The sequence below is a fragment of the Mastomys coucha genome, unplaced genomic scaffold (genome assembly GCF_008632895.1).
Source record: "Mastomys coucha isolate ucsf_1 unplaced genomic scaffold, UCSF_Mcou_1 pScaffold9, whole genome shotgun sequence".
NCBI lineage: Eukaryota > Metazoa > Chordata > Mammalia > Rodentia > Muridae > Mastomys > Mastomys coucha.
In genome coordinates this window covers 66,487,584-66,514,648 of record NW_022196915.1, presented here as the reverse complement: position 1 = coordinate 66,514,648, position 27,065 = coordinate 66,487,584, and the positions used below count along the sequence as shown (strand labels likewise).

The following is a 27,065-nucleotide window of genomic DNA, read 5'->3' as shown; positions in this document are numbered from 1 at the left end:
CAGGCTCTTCTAAAAGTTGTTGATATTTTCTGCTAGTATGTACACTCCTGACCTCAAGTTTAGGAGGTAGGCATTGTTCATACCCCTTAGTAGGATATGGTCACTCTGTTAAGTCAGGTGTTAGTCTGTCTTTTTAAAATTAAAAATGGTACATAAAATGAAATTCTTTAGTTCCAGTTCACTCTTTAATAGTTTATTTAAAAGAAATAGAAAGACAGTATTTAAAGATTAGAATTTGAACAGAGCCATCCAAAGCCACTGAAGCATCTGCACCTAGCATGTTCTCAAGCAGGGCCCTGATTAAGCTAACACTACAAGGTGCTTTTCTGTATTATTTTTATATATAAATTTTTACATATAAAAATTTTCACTTTCTTGCAAATCCCAGGCTTAAAGAGAGAAACTATATGAAACAACTGGTACAAGTTAGTCCACGATCTTTATTATATAGCTAGAAATGCTACCAGTAACATCACTGACAATTGTCTTTTTACAGGCTTGTAATAACATAATCCAAAATTACATGATAAGACAAGAGAAAGCTAATTGATTTTATATATCTCCCATTTAAAAAAAAAACTAGCCAATGTCTAAGAAAAACACATAAGCAGTAGAGAAAGGTGATTGGTTGTTAAGCCTGCTTCTAATCTATGGCTGCCTTGGGACCTGAATTATGAGGTAAAGGGTTCTACTGAGTTATGTAGGTGAAGAATGAGAGAAAAGAAAAGCCAAGTATATTATCTGAAAACCCATCCAGGACTGATTTGTACAATGCAACTTATTGTACAATAGATTCATTCTCCAGAAAACTCTAAACATCTAACAGATATCATTTAATGTGCCAAATTTACCTATCTGGTATACACAAAGCAGGTTCCAGGAGCCAGGAAGGAAAATAAAGCTAAATATTTGATCTTATGTTCACCTCCTTCTGATGTTGATCTACCTAATTAAGCCCCTGTGCCCTTTCCATAATGGACAATTCATTGGTTCTATGTGGTGGGTGATTGGTCACCATGTAAATTTTCCAAGAGAAAGAATTCCCAGAATTCATACTAAGTACCCTTTTAGTTCTTTAATTTTCAGACTTCACCTCACTAGAAAGTTCACTAGACCATAGTACCCCTATCCTCTGAGAACTTTTCTTGGAAAGACCTTAGTTCAGTTGTTAAATCTATCCAAAGTGGATGATGGTTTCCAAGAGAAATCAAATTGAGACAAATTGCCTAGGTCTCTATTGTGATAGAACTATTTCTACTAATATCATGCCTAAAGAAACACACTCCTAGACTTCCCCACAGATGTCTAAATATGTGGAGAAGACAATTGCCAACAACCATGTCATTCCTCCTTCACCCTAACACTTAGACAGGTTGACTGGGTTTCTGTAAGAAGACAAGATCATAGTTCAGAAGATAACCATCATTGTAGACATAAAGTTTTTGGTCAAACGGATGATAATTAATGCTCTGAATTCCTTCCTGAATTTTTCTCATTGTGATGGCTAGATTGCCTTCCCTCTCTGTGTTTGTGTCATAATAGTAAAAGATCTCTTCTGTTCTGGTGTTCAAAGTGCGAGTAGCATAAAGAACTCCACATACCATGAAGGCATTAGAAACAGATGGCTTGTACTGCTTGGTAACCCAAGTGCTCATCACCTCCAGAGTGGTATCATTGAGTTTACTAATCACTATGTTACCAGTGCTGGCCTCAGTTGCATAAATTGCCCACAGTGCTTGCTCATCCACAGCAAGGTCAATGTCTTGCCAATTCACATTAGCGTATGAAAAGCGATTATTGTAGGCAGCCTGAGGGAGGGGCCGATTCACATCGACTACATTGGTAGTTAGGTTAATTTTGGCAATGTTCCCTACGTTGTACCAACTCACATACAGGTTGTTGTTGAATGCTACAGTACCACCCCCTTGGGCATATTGAATTCGAGACTGTCGGAAATGTGAATAGATTAACAAATTATCCATTGAGTCATAAAGTCTGTAATACTCGAGAGTCCTTGCATTTGTATTCAAAGGTGCCACCCAGTACAGGGTTCTCTCTGGGTGCTGAGGAGAGTAATCTCGACCCCAGGCTCCATATTTGTAACTAAACCCCAGCCAGTTGAGCTGAATGACAGAAGGAGCGCTGATGTTCACCACGCCGCCATGACTACAGCTTCCTATGAAAGAAGAAAAGACATTCTCAGAGAAAATGGATGATTAAACAGTTCAATATCCTAAGAACCAAAATCAACCCGCAAAAAATTTCCCATCATGGTTCAATCACAGTCTTCTCCTAGAGAAGAGCCACTCTTTGTTTCCATACCAGTATGAGCCCACTGCCAGAGCTAGAGATATGTGCGAGTGGAATGAAAACCACCTCATGTTTTCATCCATGGGTTTTCAAATTAGAAAATGGATGTAATAGAACTCCACAAAGCCACATTTTAAAGTTTGAGATCCCAGAAATAAAAGGGGAGAGTTGATATTGTGTGCATTTTCTTCTCCCAGATAGCATTATTCAAGTATCTTAATTTTCTGTAGCAAAATTGAGAAAGTAATATTGTTCTAGGAACACATTCTTTCCTCATAAAGCCCTACTTACCAGGGTGAACCCTAGGAAAACCTATGATTAATGAAAGACAGTCCTAGGGGGAGTCTTCAGGCCTTCCCTGGGACCCCAAGTGTATAGTCTCAATAGGTACCAGTGCAGCCCTAAGCAAATCAGTTTTAAATACAGCATCATAGGTCTAGATGGACAGCCCTGTGAGAGTGGAATTTCAGCCTTGAGAAGCTACAAAGTCATTTAGCAGTGGACTTGCCTACTCTGTGCCCAGCACACATCCCATCACATAAGTCATTTGCTGGCCATCTTTCCTCAGAGCTTTGAGATGAACCCTGGTCTTCATAACCCATGTGCTAATGCCCCATAGAATGGCAAGCAAGTATTCCATCCTTCCCGTTCTGACCCAGCCATTGTCAATGTGTGTACAATCACATGGCACCAGATGCACTGGCCCATTGAAACTTCATTCCACGTAACCCTATGATAAACTACTCCAGCTGGGCAACTGGCCCTTTGATTGTATACTCTCCAGAATGCCTGCCAACCAAAAGGGTTTATGAGCTATATAAAAAAGAAAAAGAAAAAAGAAAATTTCTCCAGCATTTTCATAACATCTATCCAAAGAACTGGACACACATTTTCTGGTATTATAACAAATATTGGTCTTTAAAAAATAGATGCTTTATTGGATAACAAAGAAATAAAACTGTTAGGTATATTTGAGGTCATTTTTCCTTGTTTGCTGCTCAGATTATGGAGGGAGAAGGAAAGAAGGAAGGAAGGAAGGGAGGGAAGGAGGAAGGAAGGGACATAGGGAGGGAGGGAGGGAGAGAGGAAGGAAGGAAAGAAGGAAGGAAGGAAGGAAGGAAGGAAGGAAGGAAGGAAGGAAGGAAGGAAGGGGAAGGGGAAGGAAAGAGCAGAACATGGGCATTATATTTGGCTCTAAGTGCCCAGGAGGAAACAGAACCATGGAGGGCACAGGCATGAACTTGAGCCAAAAGCAAAGCTCCACTGAACTGCCTGAGACTAGCACTGGGAAGTAAGGAGAGCTGCGTGACTGCCTGGATCCAAGCGGGAAAGACCTGTTCTTCCTCCTTGCTAAATGCTTCACTCTCTCCCCTCCTCACTCAAGGACTGCTGGGAGGTGAAACCATTACTAGAAATCCTGCTTTTATTTTTCCAATCTGCTGGGACTTTTCAGTCCCAGAATTAAATACGTGCTCCTTAAATGCTCTCATAAATCCACAGTTGGTGGGAAAGCCAGCCAACCGTACAACAGGTAGAGAAATAAAACCACACTGTACCCAACCTCAAATAATTTTGCATATCATTAAGCAAGAACAGTCACAGGTTTATTTTAATAATGCATGCACCATTTCATAAATAAAAAAGCAACGTGTGTTCAGCCAAGAGACTGCTCTCTGCTAAAGAAATAATAAATAAAATTATAAATTATTATTTCTTCTCCTAAAAGTGATCCCTCAGATGAATGCTTGTTTGCCTTTGTTTATGAAACAACGCATGAATTATTAAAATAAAGTTAGCAGTGTGTTCAGTTTAATGATAACAAAAACTGTTCCCATTTCCATATGCTAAAGCTGGATTTTCTGGTTAAAATACCTAGCAGAGCGCTTATTTATGCAACTACATTTCACTGCGAGGAAATGAAAGTCACTTCTCTTCTTTCAGGTTGGAAGACTTAAGGGTTGCTTGCTTCACTGAACCTGACTTTCCTGGAAAGAAAATATCCCAAACCAACAGTAGCACAATATTTCAGAAAAGTTGATGATGCATTTAACTTATCCTCATATTATTAGGGGTATAAATGTAGACCAGTCTGTCTCTGAAGTAAAATCATTAAATATGAAGGAACCAAAATCCACCATTAATTCTGCTAAAATTATAGCAATGGTTCCATCATTAAAGCAATAATTCTACTTCAAATATAGTACTAATAGTGTTCCTAGTAATAATAATAAAGGTCTAGCATTTCTTATGTTGACCAGAAATTTAAACTGTGTCTCTTACAAAGGTTAAACTTAAATGATAATTCAATTTTTTTTTTCTTCACCTCCCAATCATTCCCAAATACTCCTCTAATCCATTTCTTTACTTTCTGTCTTCTACCCCCTTGGGATATTTTTAGTGCTCTGGATTTTGTCCAAAGGAAGTAGAAATAGGAACCAAAGAGGATAAAAGGCTATTGTCAGAACTGCGGCTGTGGTTTCCACAGTGACACTCAGGGGGCAAATGGTGGTTGGCTTCCCCAATGGCCAGCAACAAACCTTAAGGAAACTATCCAAACTGATGGCCATCTTGGCACCAACTCTCAGCAGGGTGCCCCCTCCTCTACCCTGTTTGTTTGGATCTTCCACTCAGGCCTATATCCTAAGCCTGTATCCTAGGCTCATCTTTATTTCACACCCTTTTCTACCCCTGACTTCATGTCAAGATCCTAAATATAGTCCACTCCCTTTACTACCCATTTCCCATCCCAACTTTATCAGGACCCACTGACCACAATCAATTGTCCAGCCCATGATCCAATCATGCAGTGAATCATGCAGTGAATCATTTTGCATATGCTGGTGAAAACGCACCAAAAGTTCAGGATCCAGGTGATCCTTCCAGCTGCTCTATGAGCAAGGAAGCAAAGCTAACCGAGAGCTAATCAGGTGGATGACTTGTTGGAGCTGCCTTGTTGTTCCAGAAACCACAATGATACCCCCTTTGTTAGAGCAGCTATGGACACACACAAGCCTGGCACAGAGAAGGTGCTCCATTCTAAATCCTGACTCCATTCTTCAGTAACTGCATGTCATGGAGCAAATTGCTTAATGGTCTCAGACTCAGTTTTCTTAAGCCAAATAAGCAACGCTTCCCCTGCAGGCTGGTTAGGAAGAACAGGAACAAGGCTTGTAAATGGTGACCACCATCATCATGACCACATCATGACATCGATTTTGGTTTCCATGGCTATTTTCTAGATAGTGGCTTCTAGGTGTCTTTATCCCTTCAGGTAGTCCTAGCAAACATAAGAGGGCCTTCCATACAAAGGAATAAAGGAATAAGAGACTAATCAAATCATTAAACTCGACCTCTCATTTATAAAACACTACACATCCATGCCAGTACACATATAATGTGTTAACAGAATGTGGAGCAAGGAATTGTCTATGCAAACGTATTCTCTTCATCATTCTCCTCCTCTGGTATTCGCATGGTCCTGAGCCTTAAAACATGGCTAGGCAAACTTTTTAAACTAATAGAGTAGATTTTCAAAGCCAAACACGGTAAGCCTACAGAGAATGCTTAATTACAGGTCTGTCAGTGCAGATTCTCACCTGATCAACTAAGTGTCTATGTACTAAGAGAGAGAAAATATGATTAACTTGTAAGAATTAGAAGCCAAGTGTAATGGCTCACACTTTTAAGCCCAATACTTGGAAACCTTAGGATATAGGCTTGACATTAATGTCAGGCCAACTTAGGCTACAGAAAAAATCCTCAACAAAATTCTGTCTCAAAAAAATTCCAAAACAGCCAAAGAATTAAGTGAGCAAAATGGTTAAAATTGTAAGAAAATTGATAATAAATTGATTCTGAATTACTGGATGTACTTCTGACACTCCCCAGCATCTATCTCTAAGCTTAGAAACTTAGCCTGCCCCCTTCTAGAGTCTTCTACATCTCATTCAGTCACCCACCATCTACTTAATTACCTTCTGTGTACCTACAAAGTCCAAGGTCCATAAACAAAGTGACTCCTGAGAATTCTCACCACATTTTTTTTCAATACAGTGCTGTCGTTTAGATTCAAGAGGAAAAACAAATAGACTGCAGTCAGTTGTTGGGGGAGGGGTTTATAAATATAAGAGCAATTATTTTAAGTTAGAAAGTTCTGTAAAATGAAGCAGGAAAAGATGTTTTTGCAGCAATACAAACACACATATACACACACATGCAAACGCATACACGTACCTTCCACACATATATGCACACACACACACACACACACACACACACTGCATACACTGCATTTTATTACAACTGACATACATTGGGTCTAAGTTCAAACTGATCACTAGCTTAGCCCAGCTGCAAGGGAGCCCAGAGAGTGTAGAGTTATTTTAGAGCTGTGACTCCTGCATACAGACTTTTGGTTGTTGTTGTTCTATGCAACTCTGCAGTAAAAAAAAAAAAAAAAAAAAAAAAAAAAGAAAAGAAAGAAAGAAGGAAAGAAAGAAAAGAAAAAAAGAAAGAAAAAAGAGCAGACAGGCCAGATTTTAAAGTCCCATAATAGTGAGGAACTTTAATTAAAGTCTCCACAGGCTCACAACTTTGTGGTGCCTGGGGATTTTCCAATTCTGCATTATCAACCAATCCAAACATGAAGAGAGCAAGTGAAAGAAATTGATTTAAAAACATGACAAAATTCAGCTTAATATAAACATCATAAATATAATATGCACAAAGCTGGAGATGGGCCAAGTGACTTGGCAGGGGTCCAGGTACAGCCAAGGTTGGGCAAAAGTGAGTGGAAGGCTGGGTTCAGTTTGCTTAAACAACACAGCTGGGCTGAAATAGCTCACAGAAGTCTAAATGTAAAAGCCCAAGGGAAGGTTCTGGAAATATTTCTAAAGAAGCTAATTCAAAAGGCCCATTTGCTTTCTTCTCTAAATGCTAAGCAATGGATTTTTCTCCCTCAATGCCACCCCTACGTGATTGACACCTGACCAGGGATGGATTACATGTTACAGAATGAACTCTGTGACCGAGTACAGGTGTGCCTTCAAGAAAAGCTGCATTTTTCAGACTTAAGCCCCTCCACAGAGATATTAGAGAACTATGTTAAAGGGCCCCAATTATTCCTTCTTGCTTTAAAATGCACTCGGTTCCGGAAACCAGTGCCAGGAAAATCTATTGCAGGAGAGATATTTGCTGGGGCCTGCCTGCTCATCTTTATCAGAGGTCATGACACTGCTTTGACTCCTGCCTTAAAGAGCTGTCATGGTCCAACAGAACCAGCTCCCACTTCTGACATGTTTATAACACTAATCTCACAGCAATTCAGCTTTAGTTTGTCTCTGAAGACAGAACATGGTCCTTACCTAAACACCCTCTGTAAGTCAGATTAGAACAGACCTCTAACAACAATTGGAGAGACACGTCCACTGAACAAGACCAAAAGGCTTATAACTATAGTCCTAGCTGATTGAAGCCTTAAAGAAATGAGTTTCATTGGCAAGATCCAGAAATATACAGTCGGAAGGAAAAGGCTTACAAGAATTGGAATTCATAAATACAATGGCTTCACAATTTGATGACAAGCAATGGTTCCCATTCAGGCTCAAATGCTTTAAGACCCTGAGAGAAATTCCTTTGGTGTGGTCTCTCTAAGGGATGGGGCTGAAGGATGTGAGTGATAGCCTGGAGGAAGCTACTTCAGTGTACCAGGATTTAGTCCTTTCTCTGTTCACAGCCAGGTTTTCACTTCAATTATCATGATTACTAATAATATCCATTGCCGGTGTGTGGATGCTGATTACAGAGCCCCGAGCTTCCTGAGCACTGTCTCATTAATCCCCATAGCAACCCTATAAGGTGAGCACAATTATTCTCCCATTTCGCAAATAAGATAAAGGATCTTTTCTCTGCAGCCACATAGCTGGTAAAGGCAAGGATTCCAAAGCTATTCTCTCTGAGCTGCCACTCCACTGTTTCCATTCACTGATGAATTTAAGTAGCTGCCTGCTCCACCCCTACCCCTCCCTCCCACACACATATTGTTCCAGAGTTAACCTGGGGAATCTGGGGGAGAATGAGATCCTTTCCTGTTTGATGGGTAGCAAGGCATGCCCATAGCACGTGAGACCCCCAACCCCTTTAATTCTCAGTGAATTCCAGGACTCAGAATGCCGCAGGTACCAGCATGCACATCAGAGGTGTGTGCAGTGCAGAGGAGTGTGAAAGTGAGGGCAAAAGAGAGGAAGAGCAGAAAAACAAAGACACACACCCAACCTGTGCCTAACTGAGCCAATCATCCCTTACCATGTATCAAAAGGCAATATCACATAAAGATTCTAGATGCTCTACCATCCCTAGTTCCATAGCTCTTATCTCTTCAGACACAGCCTTCTTGCTAGGCCAGTGCAAAAGGAATATGTGTAGCTAGTGGGCTTTGTTTACAAAACTCACCGTGCTCTTCCTCTGGGCAACCCAGAATATGGATAATAAAACCAGTTGAAAGTAGGAGAATTTAAAGCATGGAAGAATAAACTCAGAACTGCAAAAATGCCCTGTTACCTCCATTACTACAATCCCCCTGCCCCCAAATCAAGGCTCATTATGGGGTCTCACGAGATAAAAACAGATACATAGCAGGCTTACCAGGAGCAGGAGGAGGGGGCATGGCAGGCACAAGGCCACTTTTAGAGTCCTCGCATTCTTTCAGCTTGGTCTTCAGAGCCAAGATCTGCCGGCGAATGCTAAGGACATTGTTTTGGTCTAGCGTCTCCAGCTTCTCTACCAGGAGAGTCATATTCCTTATCTAAAGAAGTAAAAATTCAGAGTGACTTTATATTATTGTGCAATTTCTTTCATAAACATTCCGAGGCTGAATTTGTCATTTAGTGAAACATTGCTACAGAATACACCAGAGATTCCTCTGAATGGTTTCATTTGGAAGAATACATTTTATGGTTTAGACTGAACGGCTGTCACATCTCAGGCAATGTGTGTGACAAGAAGAAAATGGCAAAGATTTTAACAGCTTTAATAATAGAGCACAGGCTCACTCTAGGCATTCACAAATGTCCATTAAAGTTCATTTCTAATAACCTTCCCCACATAAACTCGTGTTTACTCATGTTGTATTATAATTAAGTTTCTAATGAATGGTGAGGGCTAGGAAAAAATGTAAATTCTAAAACATGTAACTAGAATTCTCAATTATAGGCCGTGTCATGACTGTGCTGGTAAATGCTGGTTGATGTAAATTACCCAACCATAACATTCATATGATAATCTTATCCATAGATCTTTAAAGACTTTGCTAAAATATATTCACAAGAAATATTTTTTGGCTTAATTCCTAAACGCTTTATTTTTCAGTATGTTCATTGAGAATTTTGCACAATATATTTTTTCCTAATCTTTCCCTTCCCCCAACTCCTCCCAGATCCCCCCCCCTCCACACTCGTTCAACTTCACAGTCTTTCTCGCTCCTAATGAACAGAAACAAAGGAAGAAAGGCAACGAAAAGCAGGAAGTCCAATTTGTGTTGTCAATTCACTCCTGAGCACAGGGTTACTTTGGAGTGGGGTTGAGGTACCCAGTGTCATTCAGTTAAAGAAAACTAATTTAATAGCTATCATTTACCACTAGCTTCTGGGCTAGGGGTGGGACTTTGTGCCCACTTCCCCTCCTTCATGCTCAGATTTGTATCTTCCTTGAGCTTGCACACACTGCATGCATGCCATCACCCTCTGTGAGCTTGTTGTGTATCTACTCTGTTGTACCTGGAGAATGCTACTTTCTTAAAATAGTCCAGCACCTCTGGCTCTTATCACCTTACTGCCCCCTCTTTCTGCATAGGTCCCTGAGCATTGAGGTCAGTGTGATAACCACATCCCACTCAGAACTGAATACTCCAGAGACTTTCAATTTCTGCACATTGTGCAGCCGTCAGTCTCTATGTTAATTACCGTCTATTTCAAGAAGAAGCTTCTCTGCTGAGTGTTGAGTGATACACTGATCTATGGGTATAGCAATATGCCATCAAGAGCTGTTTTATTGCTATGTTGGACAAATCACCAGCCCACATTTCAAGCTGTACTACAGAGCCATAGTAATAAAAAAACATCAGTATGGCACTGGCATTAAAAACAGACACATGGATCAATGTAATAGAATTGAAGGGTGAGATATAACTCCACACACCAATGGACACCTGACTTTTGACAAAACAGCAGAAAATGCACACTGAAGAAAAGACAGCACCTTCCACAAATTGCACTAGTCAAACTGGATTGCTGCATGCGGAAGACTAGAAATTGATTTATATCTATTACCTTGTACAAAACAACTCCAAACAGATCTACATAAGGCCTGATGCACAGGAAATTTCAGTATGTGGAGAATAATTCTAAGAGAAATCGGTGGTCATTCAAAAAGGCAAGATACCTGCAATTAGGTAAACTGTGTTTCTAGCCTCATGAGGATAAATCCAGGACAGAGAAGATGCCTGACTTCACATGGCCAAAGACAAGTCATTAACACTTATGGTACCACTTTCTGGAACCAGAAAGGTCATTTAGTTCTGGGGCAGAATTCTTGGTGTCCAACATCTGCTTCTCAGTCAATATGTTCCCAATACACTTAACTTACTATGTAAGTATAGGCAGTCATCAAAAACAGAACATGGATGGATCTCATGGTCCTGAGACAATAGGAGAATTAGGGTTGAGGAAAGAGATAGGCCATCCAGGTCATGGCACTAGTTAAGTTACTGAATGAAATTATTTTATTTTATTTTATTTTATTTTATTTTATTTTATTTTATTTTATTTTATTTTATTTTATTTGTCTGTTTGTTTTGAGACAGAGTTTCTCTGTGTAACAACCCTGGCTGTCCTGGAACTCTCTTTGTAGACCAGGCTAGCCGTGAACACGGAGATCCATCTTCCTCTGCCCCACAAGTGCTGGGATTAAAAGTGTGTGCCACAGCTCCCAGCCCACAAATGCATTATTGATATACTAAGATATTGATCATTCCTTACCTCCACTTCTAACATGTCAATAATATCTGTACTTCCAACAAAATTCTCCTTCAGCTGTATGACCAGTTTATGCATCTCCTTCACTTCCAGCTTGATCAACTCAAAGTCCAGTTCTGTGTAAGAGATGCTGTCCTTCTCCATGACCTCTACTCGGACCGTCAGGTTCAGGAGCTTCTTCTCATACACACTTATTAGCTGGACATACTCCTTCACCTAGTGAAGAAACAAAAAGCTTATGTCAACTCACAGGGTGATATCAAGTAGACTTCTTCCACTACAAAAAATGTGAAGATTATTTGATCCTTGCCAATCACTGTGGAGGAATGGATTTTTTTAATCCAAATGCAAATTAAAAATGCCATATTACTGAGGCTTTTGGTCTCACTTACATACACTGAAAATAATCTGTATGTATATTTTAATCTCCATTTTAAAGCCTGAGGATGTTAGCTCACTCAACTGAACCAGTTGGGATCATCTTTCTTCTCAGCTCATTTGCTGAAAATCAGAATTTCTCAGCCTCAGTGCTATTGACATTTCAAGGAAGTCTCTTTCTTGTGGGGTGCTATACAGCACATTGTAGGATATTCAGTTGCTCCCAGTTATGACTATCAAAACTGTCTCAAGACACTATTAAATGTACTCCTGAGACAATCACTACCTCTACCAGTCTTTAGTTTAGAGGTATTGCTCTAAGTCTCAATATTTTCTAGAAGAGAAGAAATGCACTGAGTAGAATCATTTCCTTGTGAATCATGTGCCAAGAATTTTGAACCCCTCTGCCTTTTACAAAGAAGCATAATGACCCAACTTTCTATACAGTTTGTGAGTGTAGGCACAACTGCAGAATGCACATTTCATTAAGTGAGCTCACATTTATTCTAAGAACTGATTATTGCAATCAGACCTTTAAATTACACATTTGTTGCATACATTTGAATGTCTGATCATTAAGTTAAGGTTCCAAAAATTCCCTTGGTGGTTGAGTGTATAATTGGAATCTCCAAAAGGATATTTCAATAAACAGTCAGGGACACTTTTTTGCATGTGATCTCTAAAAGAAATGTCATGGCTTTTTCAAAGACCTGCTCATTAAAAAGTTGCTGCTTTCAGTCTCTCTTTTAAAATGTGAGCATAACTCATACCTCTCCCCACTAACTGCACTAATGTCAACTGCCTGGATGAATTCATATAGATGTTGACCCATGGTCTCTCTAATGACAAAGGCAGCCCTAACTCCTGTCGTTGTAACCCTTCCACTTAACCTCACCATGAAAATTAGAATAGACTCATAGGCCACAAACCTTCAGAGCTAGGGCCTCAGGAAAAGAGGTGTCTAATGAACATTGGCATTGCAGCGCTTGGCACAACTACTGCATCTCCTCAGGCAAGCAATGTTCACTGCCATCAGATGCCCCATTGCTCAGAGGCCGATAGCAATCATGATATTTTTGTGTATACAGGTATTTTTTTTTTAAAGTGTGGGAGGTGCATATAACAAAAAAAATCTCCTCCCTGGCCCCCTAAAAATAAACACAGACATAAGGCATTCAGGTTTCAACTTCTTTTAAAAAAAAAAAAAATGGTCAAAAACCTCGCCTGTGGTGAAAACACAATAATGTAGCAATCCATTGCAGAGATGGAAGTTTGAGAAATGAGTGTGCTTGGTGGCATTTGGCCTTGCCAGCTCTTGGAACAAATAAAACAGCCTCAGCTTTCCTGGAACACTTTGGTGGCACATTACAGCTACTGTTCTGCACAAATGAGTGATGCAATAGTCACCCCTGCTAAGTAAAATGCAGTCTATCACTGACCCCAGCACGCCCCCACTCTCACAGAAAACCAAGGCATGGCCTGGAGTTTGTGACCTGGGAGAATTCGTGCTGGGCCCTCCTTAAATTCAGATGTAAAACAAAAGGTCTCTCTTAATCTTCTAGGAAATGTTGAAGGGGGATCCTTTCTGCTGACATTTGGAGGAAAGCTGAGTGGTATTCAGGGAACACTGGAATTATCTACAATTATGGTGGGCCAGAGAAAATTTGAAGATGGGCCAGAAAGACTTCACACGTGAAATATGCAGTTTGTCTAGATTTTGTGCATGGAGATGGTGCAGGCAGACTTGAGAACTTGAGGATTTATCCTGAGTAGTCTCAGCTCAGTAACAGCAAGCCCAGTGATGAGTCCAGCCCTATACCACTGGTGTGTAGTATCTTTAGTATACTTCTCCTAGATTTAGAATCCTTGTTCTAAGCAATGGGAGGAGGCTCAAGTGGGGAGTTTGTCTCCAGGGGGTACTCATCATATCTAAAGACATTTGCATTGTCACATTGAGGACTGGTCTTGTGATACTGGCATTTAGAGACCAGGGATGCTATAAAGTGTGCTAGCAATGGTATGGGTCTAAGATGGAGAGGACACATAGCTGGAGCAACATCTTTGCCCCAATTTCATCACTACAGACAAGTGTGAGCCTGAGAACAATGCTCGCCTTCAAATCACCAGGCTGAGATTCATAGTTCTATTTCCTTGGTATCCATTTAACTATGTCATGGATTAATATATATTAGATAGATAGAGAGAGAGAGAGGGAGAGAGAGAGAGAGAGAGAAAGAGAGAGAGTTTATTTGGACTCTATTTTGAGATGGCTGCTGTTGTTTCTTACAACTAATGTGATCTTGTCATAAATCAGGAGGTAATGTGGCTGGCTATCTGGCTAAATAATTAGTCTGGTTCATAGTCTGGTTCATAGTTCTATCGGCTTCTCCAAACCCATGATGATAACTATAGCCAGATTACTTGAAATAAGTAAATGGACTTTGAACATACCGTCATTTTCAACATATTCTTAAAAGCAAATGTAATTAGGTTAATTGACCTTGAAAATATCATCAAAATGTGCAGTATTTTGGTACAAGAGCTGCCTTAGCTCAAATTTAACTTCAGTGCCCACTGGGCAAATCACTTAAATTCTCTAAGTTTTACTATACTTTCCAAACCAAGGATAACGACATCAAGCTTGCAAGATTATTAGAGACCAGAGAGTATGTACACTAAGGGCCTCACTAACGGATGCTCTATAAATTCTAGAAATGAGTAGAGAAATGACAATTTCAGTATTTTTTCAATCTGACCTTTTAATTTACTTTTATTCCAGTGCACAAAGCATTGCTCAATCAATGTTATTTGTTTATAGGTCGTTCAAATATCTCCCAGGCTGCCTCAACCTTCTCAAGCATGAGCATCTATTAGCAAATGTGCCATATTAAATGACTTGCCCCAAAGAATTGGAGCCTTGAGAGAAAGAAAACAAAATAAACAAACAAACAAAGCCTGGGCTGCCATTTATGTCATATTCTTCCTAGGAATGGCCACCCAGGATGTGTCATAAGTAACAGAAAAAAAAAATCTAAAAGGTTTTCTGTATTTTCTGCAGAAGCAGCTCCTGACTTCCCTGTGTACTGACAGATAATGAATTAATGGAGGCAGTCTCAAGCCTTTCACCTACTCAGAATGGGCATTCCCCCAGGTTCGTAGATAAATGGTGATTTCTAAGACACCCTGGAGACAGCTATAATAATTCACCCAGAAATCCAAAAGCCCTCAGCTAAAGAGATAACTCAGGATTTGAAGACATAACTGACCTAGTACATATCTTGGGTCTTCTCAAAAGAGTAATAACCTAGACAGGGGGGAAAGATCTGGCTTGATTGTGAAGGCTCAAATCCCTAAACATAGCAACCAAGAGAGGAATGACCTCAGGGAAGCCCCTTTCCCCATGTGAATGTTGGGTTTTCCATCATTAAAGTGGGAAGGAGGAGACCAGCCTATGTCCATTAAAGGCTTGCTTGAGAGAGTAAGGACACCAGAAGCACTTGGACAAATGCAAATGAAGGTCACTACAGTTACAACTAGTGCCATCTACCATCATCGCAAATTAGCCCTGCAAAGCTGATGGTAAACTCCTTTGTTAGGCTTCCATTTCTTGTTGGGGTGGACAGACAAACTACTGTCACCTTGAGAACTGAAAAATTTCTCACCTATGCTGTCCCCTCTCTCCTCCAATTATTAGCAAAAGTAGGTGCCGCCTGCCCCAGGCCCACTTACAGCACTGGAATTAAATGCCCCACATTCACAAACCTGGCAGCCACATACTCTCCCTGGAGCAGCTTGAGGTCTCAGACTGCCCTTCACACTCCTGCCAGCAAGAAGCCATGCAAATCAGGGGCTTCCACGATTTCAAAGCAAATGACTCCAACTGAAAAAAGATCTTTACCTAGGATTTTCCTCTACTTGTTATGTTTTTATGCATAACTTCTTATCTCCACTTGATTATGCTGGAATAAGGCTATGAATATTAATGGCTGGAATTTATAATTTAGTGCTGTGCCTTTTCTGCTGATTAATTCAAGGACATCTTATTTCTTGGGAAGCTAGGTTCCTGGAGTAGTCAAACACATTTTCCTGGACACTCATTTTAACTTAGAATATTTATCTACCAATTCAGGTTGAAAGCAGGGTCTCAGGCTCACCATAATTTTTTGTCTTAAAGGATAACTACATTGGATGTTGAGGTGGTGGCTACACTTAAATTGCTCAGGAAAACTTATTTGGCTGCAGTAAAGCCAGAGCGCCTTGTAAATTAATGGGGTTGTATTAAATAATGCATAATGTGATTATATTCTAGCCCAGACTTCACCTGGGCATAAAATAGGAGCCTTTCCAGTTGATTTGTAGTGTGGCAAAAAGCTGGAATGGGGTCAAAACTGGAATGGCAAGTTACATTGCTCCAGCAGGCTAAGAGTAAAAAGCAAAGCCTTTAGAACAAATTCCTCTGGCTACACAGAGCAGAAACCAGAAGGTTCTAACTAGGGTTTTCCCCAATGCTAAGAGACTTATTAATCTCTACTCAAATTCCTAAAGAAGCCCATAATTTTGGTTTCATGGGAGACATGTGGAATGAAATGTTCCTGTTGTGACAATCAAAAATAACTCCCAAGAAAGAGAGGGAGGAAGAAAGGAGGGATTTACACAGATTTAAATGTATGCATCCTTAAAGGAGGAAAGAAAGTCAAAGAGGTAAGGAAGAAAAGCAGGAAGGTAAATGGAGAATGGGAAGGAGAAGATTTGAAAGAGAAGGGAAAAGAGGAGGAAAACCCAGAGGAGGAGGAAGATGAAGAGGGAGAGGAGGAAGGGGTAGAGGAGGGGGAGGAGGAGAGGGAGGAGGAAGATGAGAGAGAGGAGGAAGGGGAGGAGGAGCAAAGGGAGGAGGGGAAGGAAGGGGAGGATGGGGAGGAGGAAGGAAGGAAGAGGGAAAAGGACCATCTAAAGGTGAGATAATACCAACAAGAGTGTAACAATCAAAGGAATCAAAAAGGGAAAGTAAGAAAGTTTAGGAAGAATGAACAAGAGGAAGAATTAAGGCAAAGTGAATAGGAAACCACTAGGAACAAGAATGGAATAGGGATTGAAGAAAAATATGACAGAGAAGTAAGACAGACTAGATCCAAAGAGGACAGAGAAGAGGGGAGAGAAAACAAATCAAAACTGGAAAAGTGGGAAAAGGCCAAGGAGAAAAAAACATCAAACAATCAAAGTTGCAGGCTGGACCAGAGGGTTTCCCATTTTTTCCCCACTGTGTGAAGAACAGTAATTTTTCTTTCATGCAGTAAATTTTTCGACTAAGCTTTGATCGCACTCTCTTCCTGAGTTCCACTAGTTTCTGAGCTCAGAGATTTACTATAAATCGGTGCATTGTTTGAAAAGAAAACACTTACCTTAGAAAACTCTCTCTCAAATTTCTGAGAAAGGATGTGAGCTGTGAACTCTAAGCGCTCCACTCTGTCAGCGGGAAAGGTGGTGTCCGGCAGGGAAACAGAACACTGGCAGATCCCATGGCTGTCCACAGACCCAGTGAAATTGGAAAGTGGCTGTAAGTAATAAAAGATGAACATCAGTAATAAGCTGGGAAACGAACCTTTTAGGCCATCAGGAATGACAGAAATTTGCTTGTCAGAAGAGTGATTGGAGGCAAACTAGTAGAATCCAACATATCAATGAACAACATCGCAGAGACAAGCCAGACCTCATCTCTACCCATGTGTTTAGCCACTATGTCAGTAGCTTGTACCAAAAGAAAGATTCCCCATGCTTGAGAAGTCTTAAAGAAATCACTGCTGTCTCTGTGAAAAGAAAAAGAAAAGAAAAGAAAGAGGGGACACAAGAGATATTTAAGGGACTACTAAGTTTGCACAACTGTTCTGCTGTTTGCAGGATGTGATATCTCTTGTCCATTTCCTCTATGAAATTGAGACCCCCCTGATTGATGGGCCATCCTCTAGAGTAAGCAAATGGTGTGAGCTGACTCTCTGCATACACATGCACACACACGCGCGCGCACGCACGCACACACGCACGCACGCTCCCACGCATGCACGAATGCTCGCTTGCGCTTTTACTCCAATCCCAGTCCAGTTTCTCTCAGTTATAATAAAGAAACCATGAACGTTTGTGGGCCATGGTAAAGCTATCCAGTGAGAATTGAACTCCTCTCTTCAGCTGGGAAATTATAAAATTCACTTTTTTTTTTCAAATGAAAACAATCCATCTATTCACTCAAAAACTGAGCAGTGTATGAGTTTGTAGCTTACTCGCAAATTTCTCAAATAGAACTTCTTTAGCTTACCACTTGCAAAAAAAAAAAAACAAAAAAAACCATCATTTTAAAATATTTGAAGTTTCTTTAAGATATTCAGGCTCACACTTCGATGCCACTGCATATTTTAAAATGACAGGTTTGAAAGATTCTGTTTTTCTTTTGTCCCCTTTGAACTTCCCCAAGGGGATCCTAGCACAATTAACATTTTTCATTACTACTGCCTTGCAGAGTGAGTCTCGTCAGCCAACTGGCTGTGCCTTTTAATGATCTCATCAGAAGACCAGCCCAAAGCTCACCTATGGAGCATCAGCCGAAAGGGGTTCTTTAAGAAACAAGGAGGAGAAAGCAGTTTTCAGTCTGGAGAGATTCCAACCATGCCTCAAAGTTCACATCAGCTGGTGGTAGCTGAGTGTATCTGCTCCACACACAAGCTACCCTACTGATCTTCATGATCAAACTTGTTCAAGAAATTAGATGCTCCTGTGATCGAGATTTAGCCCATCAGTATGACTCATGGGCCGTAAGGTTTTTGAAAAGGGTAGTGGTTGTGCTGGATTTTAAATGAACCGAAGCCTCTCTAAAATGATAAGAATGAAATGTGTGCGAGTGTGTGTGTGTGCAAGTGTAGTGTACAAGTGTGTGTGTGTGTGTGTGTGTGTGTGTGTGTGTGTGTGTGTGTGTGTGTGCCGGTGAGTATATATGAGTCAGTATGTGTGTTATATCTCTATGTATGTATGTATATACATATGTATGTATGTTTGTATGTATACATGTGGAAGCCAGAGGACAACCCTGTGCATTCAGTAGGCAACATCTCCCTTTTTTCTTGAGACAGTCTCTCATTGGCCTGGGACTCACCAAGTAGGCTCAGCTGCTGGCCAGTGAACTTCAGGAATCCTTCTCACTCTGCCTTCCCAGCACTGTGACAACAACCTCAAACTACCACACCTGGCTTTTAAATTTGGAGCTCTGGGGACCAAGCTCAAGTCCCTGTGTTTGCAATCACTTTACCGTTTACTGGGTTACCTTACCACCCCTCCATTGCAGGAAAAGTCCTGACATTGACCTTTCTTGTCAAATCAGATCCCTTCATCCTAGGGATCAGGGAGTAAGGCATAAGAGCAAGCATAGGCTGCACATGGAGCAAGCATAGAGTAGGGAGGGGAAGGGTCTCTGCAAAGAATGAATAAGGACTGGAGAAAACACAGCAGGAGTCTATCAGAGAGGTTGGATTCTCTTAGACTCAAATCTATCACTCCATCTAAAGATAGAAAGACTCTAGCATAGGTATGCCGAGTCTTTTACAAGCTCTTGAAGAGATACCTTATTATACTAACTATCTGGCAAAGAAAAGATCTTGCATTGCATTGACAAGAGGAGGTTAATTAGCTTCACAAGACAGGGTGGACCATTCCTAGAGTTCTCTGAGAAGCTCTGTCAGCTCCGGAACAGGAGACATCATCAAGCAGTCTCTGGACAATCAACTAGGAACCACTAGCTACCAACTCTCAGTCCTGAAGTTCACCTGAAAGACACGCAGATAATTATGAGGCTTGCTGACAGCCATTCCACTGTCTTCTATTGAACATCTCTGCCCCACTGCTGTGGCCTCCATCCTGCTTATCATCAGCCCAGCGTGCTCGACTGACATCAAAACGGTCCATAAGTTTGATCAGTGTCTCCCATTAGAGATATTTCTGCTCCTGGAATTCAAAGACAATGAAGCTAATGGTGATGAGTCTCTCTGCAGTGAATGCTTAAACTACATGAGTGACATGTGGGAAAAGGACGCAAAGACAAGTGCTTGTCCTCTTGGCCTTTGAAAGGATGCATGATCCTCTGGCGGAGGGCAAGTAGAACCCTGTAGGCCCCACAAGAGCGAATGTACTACTAAGTTCACACTCGGTATATATTCAGTTAACAGTTACTAAGGTCTATAATACCCCATGCTCTGGAATTAAAAGCTGATTAAGACCAATTCTGGCTCAATCAGGCTCACTTTCATTCTGAATGCCCTAGGGACTTTTCCAACAGCTTCATACCCTGATGACAAAGGCACCCAGACCATTCTGCTTCCAACTCTGCCAGTGACCGTGAGGAGCCTTCCCGACATCTGTGAGAGGAAGCGGCCACTTCATTGGAGGCACGCACAGCGTTGTGAGCCCTCCAGCGGACGGTATGACTCACATTTGTGATTTAAGGTCGCAATTGGCTCTAATTAGCAGCCAAGTCTAAGTGCCCACAAAGATTCACGACATAGAATAATGGTACTCGGCGTTTCAGAAGTACAGAAAATGATACGTTTTGGAACTCGCTCAATGACAGTTATAAAAGGGTTTTCCACTACTTTCCAACAAGCTCATCAAGCTGACAGCCAGCCCTAGAAAATTAGGTTTATAGTGGAATTGACACCTGGTCCACTATAAAAGGGAGGTTGGAGCCTGACTCACTCACCCCAGGCAGATAAGCAAACAAGGAAGGAAACTGAAGCCTCTAAGTACAATTTAACTACTAGTTCTTACCTACTTTTAAATGTTTGCCTTATTAATAGACAGTGGGCACTTTGAATTGCTCTGTTCTGGTATTTTATTTTCTATTATTTCAGCTGATGATGTTACATCGAAATGCTGGATTTTGATTGGTAGTGAACCTTTACAACAAATTACTATTGTTAACCACATCTTACAAAAAAAAAAATTAAAATAGCCCATGCTGAGTGTCCCCAGAAATTGTTTAGTACCCCAAGATAAGATTTTTGGCTACTGAGAAGCCAGTATGGTTGTGATTCTCTAAGCTTGATCCCCTTTTAAATGCAATTTTCATCTGTGCCCTGGAAATACAGAAAGCTGCGCGCAGTAGTATGGTTTTTCACAACAAGCTCCTTTGAAATGAGTTAAAACCTGAATGAAACAACTAAAGTAGATGAATGGACTGATCTGGGGAGGTATAAGGTCCCAGGTGACTCTAAGTCAATGACCCCTCACCATAGTAAGCCTCAGATTTACTTTAAAATGGGACGGTTACTCTCACCTAACTCTTGGGGGTTAAATAAGATGCATTATGTGTTGACTTAGTCTTGGCATCCCTTAGGCATGCACTGGGCATTACTGATGCCCTTGCCCTCTGGGCCCCATCCAAACAATTTGTTGGTCACATTTTCATCGTCCCAGATTTTAATGAAACTAATGTAAGTCCTCACAGAAAAGCCCCTCCCTCTCCTTCTCCTATTCACTCTTCCACTCAGACAAGTTGATGAAAGTGACTGGCTAAAGGATCTCTAACTGGAATGCCTAGCAGTTCTGAAGGAGGCACTTTGAGGAGTTAGGAGCCCTAGAGTACAAGCCACCCTGTAGCAAGGCCAACCTGGGAAGTTTGGCAGAGCAGGACTCCTACAGAAAGCCTGACCAATACAGATGCAGATGCATGCAGCCAACCATTGGACTGAGCACAAGACCCCAATGGAGGAGTTAGGGGAAGAACTGAAGGAGCTGAAGGGATCGGCAACCCCATAGGAAGAACAACAATATCAACCAACCAGACTCCCCAGAGCTCCCAAGGACTGAACCAACAACCAAAGAGTGCACATAGGGGGACCCATGGCTCCAGCCACATATGTAGCTGAGGAAGGCCTTATCTGGGATCAACGGGAGGGAGGCCCTTGGTCCTGTGAAGGCTTGATGCTCCAGCATAGAGGAATGCCAGGGCAGGGAGGCAGAAGTGGGTGGGTGAGTGGGTGGGTGGGTGGGTGGGGCAGCACCCTTGTAGAAGCAGAGAGAGGGGGATGGGATAGGGGGGTTGTGGAGGGGAAACCAGGAAGAGGAATAACATTTGAAATGTAAATAAATGAAATAACCAATTAAAAAATAGCATATATATTAAAAAGAAAGTTCCAGAGGTAAAGTGGGCAACTGTTTCCTGTCCTACATCCTGCAGCTCCTTCATGCCTCTCTTTATTTTTTTTAAAGGAAAGCTAGAGAGTTCTCACCCTCAAAGAATTAGGCAAACCAAGCATTCCAAATTGGGAGCCATTCCAGGCTGATCCCTGTGAAACACGGACCCTTTGTTCGTTCATTTTACTGTTGCAGTTGTTTGGCACCGGAAGTAGCCCCAGCCATTCCATATTAAAAAAAAAAAAGAAAGAAAGATTGAAAAGAGTTAGCATTCTCTTGGGAAATGTCCACATACAATAGCATTTTCCTAAGATTAGTAATTCCTCTTTTTAGAACTGATGTATATATGTAGGTATGTATGTATGTATGTATGTATGTATATATGTATGTGTACATGTGTATGTGTTTGTGTGAGTGTGTGTGTGTGTGTGTGTGTGTGTGTGTAGAGATAGTATATGTATTTCTCTACTACTTGCCACTTAATTTTTCTTGAGATAAGATCTGTCACTGAATATGGAGATCAACAATTTGCTAGAATAGTTGGCAAGTAAGCCCCAGGGATCCTCCTGTGTCTGCCTCCTCCAACCAGTGATGGAATTGCAGATGAGTGCCACTTGGCCTGGATTTTTAGGTGAATGCTAGAAACACAGACACTGGTTCTCACACTAGTGTGGAAGGTGCTTTACTGACCATTCCATGTCCTCATGCCCATTGCCCATCTTCCTTATAAACTAGGTGCAGAGGAACTGGCAAGACTCCAGATGCTGCCTGGAGACTCTCACTCCCTCAGAGTGTGATGTTAACACCCAAAAGGCTACCTCTGAGCAGCAAATCAGTTGGATAAACTTTGCTGGAGTGGCAACTCTGAGTATCCCTTTCCTGAATCTCTCATCCCAGACAACGCATTAAAATCAATTAGACATCTTTTAAATGCCTGGGTTGTAAACACATGTGTAGGGTAGAACCAAGGATTCTGGATTTTTAAGATTCTCCTCACCACTGATCCTACAGGTCACCCTGGGTCGAGAACCTCTTTAGAACATGCCTTTCTTGAAATACATTAGCTAGAAAACTGGGCTGTTGTCTCTCCTGCTAACAATTTAATTACTTTACCCAGGTTTTAATTCATTTTCCAGGCATCTCCAGTGAACAGAGAGAGTCATAAATCCTTTAAAGTGCCCAGGTCTAGTCAACCATGAAATTGTATTCAGGTCCCCCCAAAAGTGAGCAGAAGGAGATTGAACATAGCTCATCCAGACTGAGCAACTCCCTCACCTGAGACACAGTACCACCTTCTGCCCAAGATGTGCCTCCCGAAGGCAACCAGGCAGCTGTAGCCTGGGATGATGTTGGAGTTGTGGTCACTTCCAGGGAATGTGTAAAGTCCAGAGCTGTCAAGCCCCTGGATGCAGTGCCAAGGCAGAACAGAAGGACCAGGAGGAGGCTGTAACTCATCTTGCCTTCTTAGCTAAGATGCTGGCTTCTTCCCAGAGCCCCAGGGCTTCTTATAGCTCCCAGTGGGGATTTCCCCATGACCAATGTGTCAAGAAAGAGGAAGTAGCCATGGGAACATGTGACCCACCCTAGGAGGGTTGGGACATCTGCAACCTGAGTCCTGTCCACACCTTGTACCAAGCCCCACTCTGTGGCCTGCCCTTAGATACAGATCCCCTCCCACCCTGTCACCCCCCACCGACAAATATTAACTCATATAAATTTCCTCAAGTCAATATCTGGTTTCTAACTTGATACTTCCTTGAAGGAGACAGAATCAAAGTAGTCTTTGTGGATGAGACAGTTTGGAGGCTCCTAGAAAAAAAAGCAACCTTTGTCCTTCTGCCTAGAAATGACTTCTGGGTGTTTGCTCCCATTTTGAGGAATTTGGTTTTCCACAGATAGAGTGAAAAGTCTCTCTAGTGAGCCCATACCACTCTCCTCTAAGATGTCTAAAGACTTCCTCTTCAGAACCTGCTGCCCAAGTCAGCTCTGGCCTGCCCCTTGCCTTATATCCTCCTATCCCAAGTTCTTTCAACAACCCCACCAAGACTTTGTTCTCTAGAAATCCACACAGGACTCTGCACTTTGTGCTTCTAGAGGAAAAGAAATAGCCCAACTGAACAAGGGACCCAGACAGCCTGTTGACTATTCCTCCAGGTCAGAGTATTGCTCCCAACCCAACCAAAGTAGTTCAACAGAAGGATTTCTCTGACCTCGTTGCCATCCACTCTGTGTGGGCTAGCCAGGTATTTAGGACTCACAGATCACACTCCACACTAGTGAAAGTTGCTAGAATGCCTTCTATGTTACCCAGTTGACCTAGCCTTGTGCTAGGCCATTGTTCATACCTTTGTGACCTCAGCTTTCTTCTCTGCAGAGGGAAAAATGTACTAGGCTTAATGTTAAAAACTAGCTCTGTCACTCAGGAGTGGGTGACCTTGGGCACGTCATTTTGCCTCTCTGTAGTTCTAACAATCCCTAAATTAGTAAGATTTGGTGAAATGGCATCTTGAAAGTTGCTTGGGTTCTTTAAAGTACTGGACAAATGTTAAGATTCTTCTAGTTTTGTGTTTCATTTCCAATAGCCTGGATCATTATGTAAGGCTATGGAGTTTGAAACAAGAAAAGCAGACTGAGTTATCCTCAGCCCATCCCAGGAACATGTGGAAGAGCCTGGTTTGTGGGGTTCTTTCACAGCGTGACATCATAAGCTCCATGTACTCTCCAAATCAACATGGCACTAGTGTGAGGAGCCCAGTGTATGATTCATATCCTCAGGGGAAAAGGTAGATAGAAAAAAATGCAAGCAGGAGATTGGAAAGAAGAGAGAAGAAATGGGGGAGGGAGTGGAAGCAAATTAAAAGCAAGTCTATGTCTTTTAAGTATTCCCCAAAGCCTCTTTGGGCTGTTTCCCCTGACTTAGAGGGACTGAATGGACATACCACTAAGATAAGTATCCTCAGTTTCAGAGTTTACATGATCTCATCACTCAGGTTTATGGTGCTGCCTTCACCACTACCCACATTGAAGCACATTTGTCAAGTCATTGGAGAGTATCTACTCAGGCCAATGTTACACGTGGTCCATGGAACACTGGATTGGAAACAGCTAAAGGAGATCGAGGAAGGACAGGGACCCAATGCCAGAAACAACATCATCCACCTAGCATCAATAGAAAGGAAATCTGTGGTGAAGAACAAGGTCAGAGACAGTGGACTAAAGGCTAGCTGTTCAAACAGTAAGAAATGTATTTTTAAGCTCATATGTCACTTATTGTTCCCTAAACACAGTTTCATGTTAAAACTTCAATAAGCAACAAATTAGTTTTAGCATCAGTAGGCCCTATGCATATTTGGGATATATTTATAATAAAATAAATGCTGTCAGTTTAATATTCAAATTGAACTAGATGTCCTTTTTTTTTTTTTCTTTCTGGGAACTCTCTATTGAAGCAGGATGTGGACTGTGAAATTCATTATTCCCTGTTGGAAGTCATTCAGCCTTGGCCCCTTTTACAAAATGTTCTAGTCTCTTCAATGCTTAGCCCAAGACAGAGAAAGCATAGGACATTTGTGAGAAACTGGTGTACTGACTCCATTATACTAAGATTGAAAGCTATGAATATGGATGTACAGAAGAGATCATGCCTCTGCCTCTCATCTCTGGTCCCTTCTTCCTCCAGATTCCTACCAAAACAAAGGGTAAAATCCACTCTCATTTGCTGGTAGCCCCTGCCTATAACTATAATTAGTTTCCTTATCCCTGTTTTCAAAAAGGATGTTGGATTCCTTGTCAGAAAAAAAAAAAATCTCATTAATGATGGTTGCCTGTTGTCATGGCTACCTTTGAAGGCTTCTGCGGTGAGTCCTCTAGAAGACCCCTTACCAGAGGGGTTGCAACCCACAGAACCCAGACAGCAGTTCCGCCCAGCACAGGGATGACTCAGCCAAGAGAAGCAGCTTCCCATTGTGCTTAGAAGTTGCTTTGTTCCTGGATGCCTCCATGTTTTCCAACTTACTTGGTAGCCTCAAATACACAAAAGCATCAGCGATGCCTCCACAATGAGGTTATTAATAATAATAGTTTGATGAGCTCCTCTGCAAACACCTTTGTTGTAAGAAACAACAAGCTTCTTCTTATCTGACAGTCTCAAAAAAATATGAAGGAATTATCAAGGCTGCAAAGCAAGCCTTGTTTTATTTATAAAAATGTAGCCCAACCTGGATTCCCCTTATCATAAGGGGTCACTGAAATTCACTTCACTGACACAGCATTCCTCACTGACAGCTTGAAAGTTATTATTTATGCACTTCTTGAGATACTCCCAAAAGCTGTATTTCCTGAGCAGGTGCAACATATGAGGAAGAGATTCGGATAGATATCACTTTAATTTAATCCTCTATCATTAAAAAATAAAAAGCCAAACTCACTTTCACAGGCGATCCAAAAGAACCTGTATAGTATGCAGTGCATACAAAGAAAACAGAGATAAGGTTTAGTCTGTTTAGCTGACCGTTTCCGTGTGGGTTGTTTATATCCCTGGAAATAACTAAATCTAGTTAGTAATATTAACAACCAAGTCCAAAAGACAGCATTCACTCATTCCGAAAAGCAGCCTTTTGTTAAAAAGTGCACTAGAGCCCAGTCCATGGATATGTATACCCTATTGTGAGTGCCAAAATAAAATAAAAAAATTAAAAAAAATTTAACAACAAAAAAAGCAGCTTAACCCCAGTGCTGAGTAGGTAGAGGCAGATGAAGTCTGGAGCTCACTGGCCATCCCTCCTAGCCTACTTGGAGAGTTTCAGGCCAGTGAGAGACCACGACTCAAAACAAGACATGTACAGAGCCTGAGGAATGATACCATAGATTGACCTCTAGTCACATGAACACACATATACACACAGGAAAGAGAGAAAGAGAAGACAGAGGAAGGAGAAAGAGAGAAAGAAGAGAGGAAAGAGAAATGAAAGAAGAAAGGAAGGAAGGAAGGAAGGAAGGAAGGAAGGAAGGAAGGAAGAGAGAACGAGAGGAAGAGGGAAAAGCAAAGAAAGAAAAGGAAAACATACATTTGCTAACGAAAATGTCTAGTAATTTTCAACAGCAGACCCTCTAAGGGACTAAACAAACTGAACACAATACCAATTGTTTAAATTCTGAAATTACTAAACAGACTGTGAA

General features: G+C 41.3%; 1 protein-coding gene across 1 annotated transcript; it reads right to left on the bottom strand.

The window, feature by feature from the left end:
• Positions 1-285: 285 nt before the first annotated feature.
• Positions 286-23,416, bottom strand: Olfm4 (olfactomedin 4). Its single transcript, XM_031361330.1, has 5 exons — positions 23,163-23,416; positions 17,117-17,269; positions 11,343-11,555; positions 8,953-9,112; positions 286-2,176 (listed from the first exon to the last, which is right to left on the bottom strand). Exons 1-5 carry the CDS (start codon positions 23,340-23,342, stop codon positions 1,365-1,367), a joined length of 1,518 nt encoding a protein of 505 aa, XP_031217190.1. The 5' UTR covers positions 23,343-23,416; the 3' UTR covers positions 286-1,364.
• Positions 23,417-27,065: the final 3,649 nt, after the last annotated feature.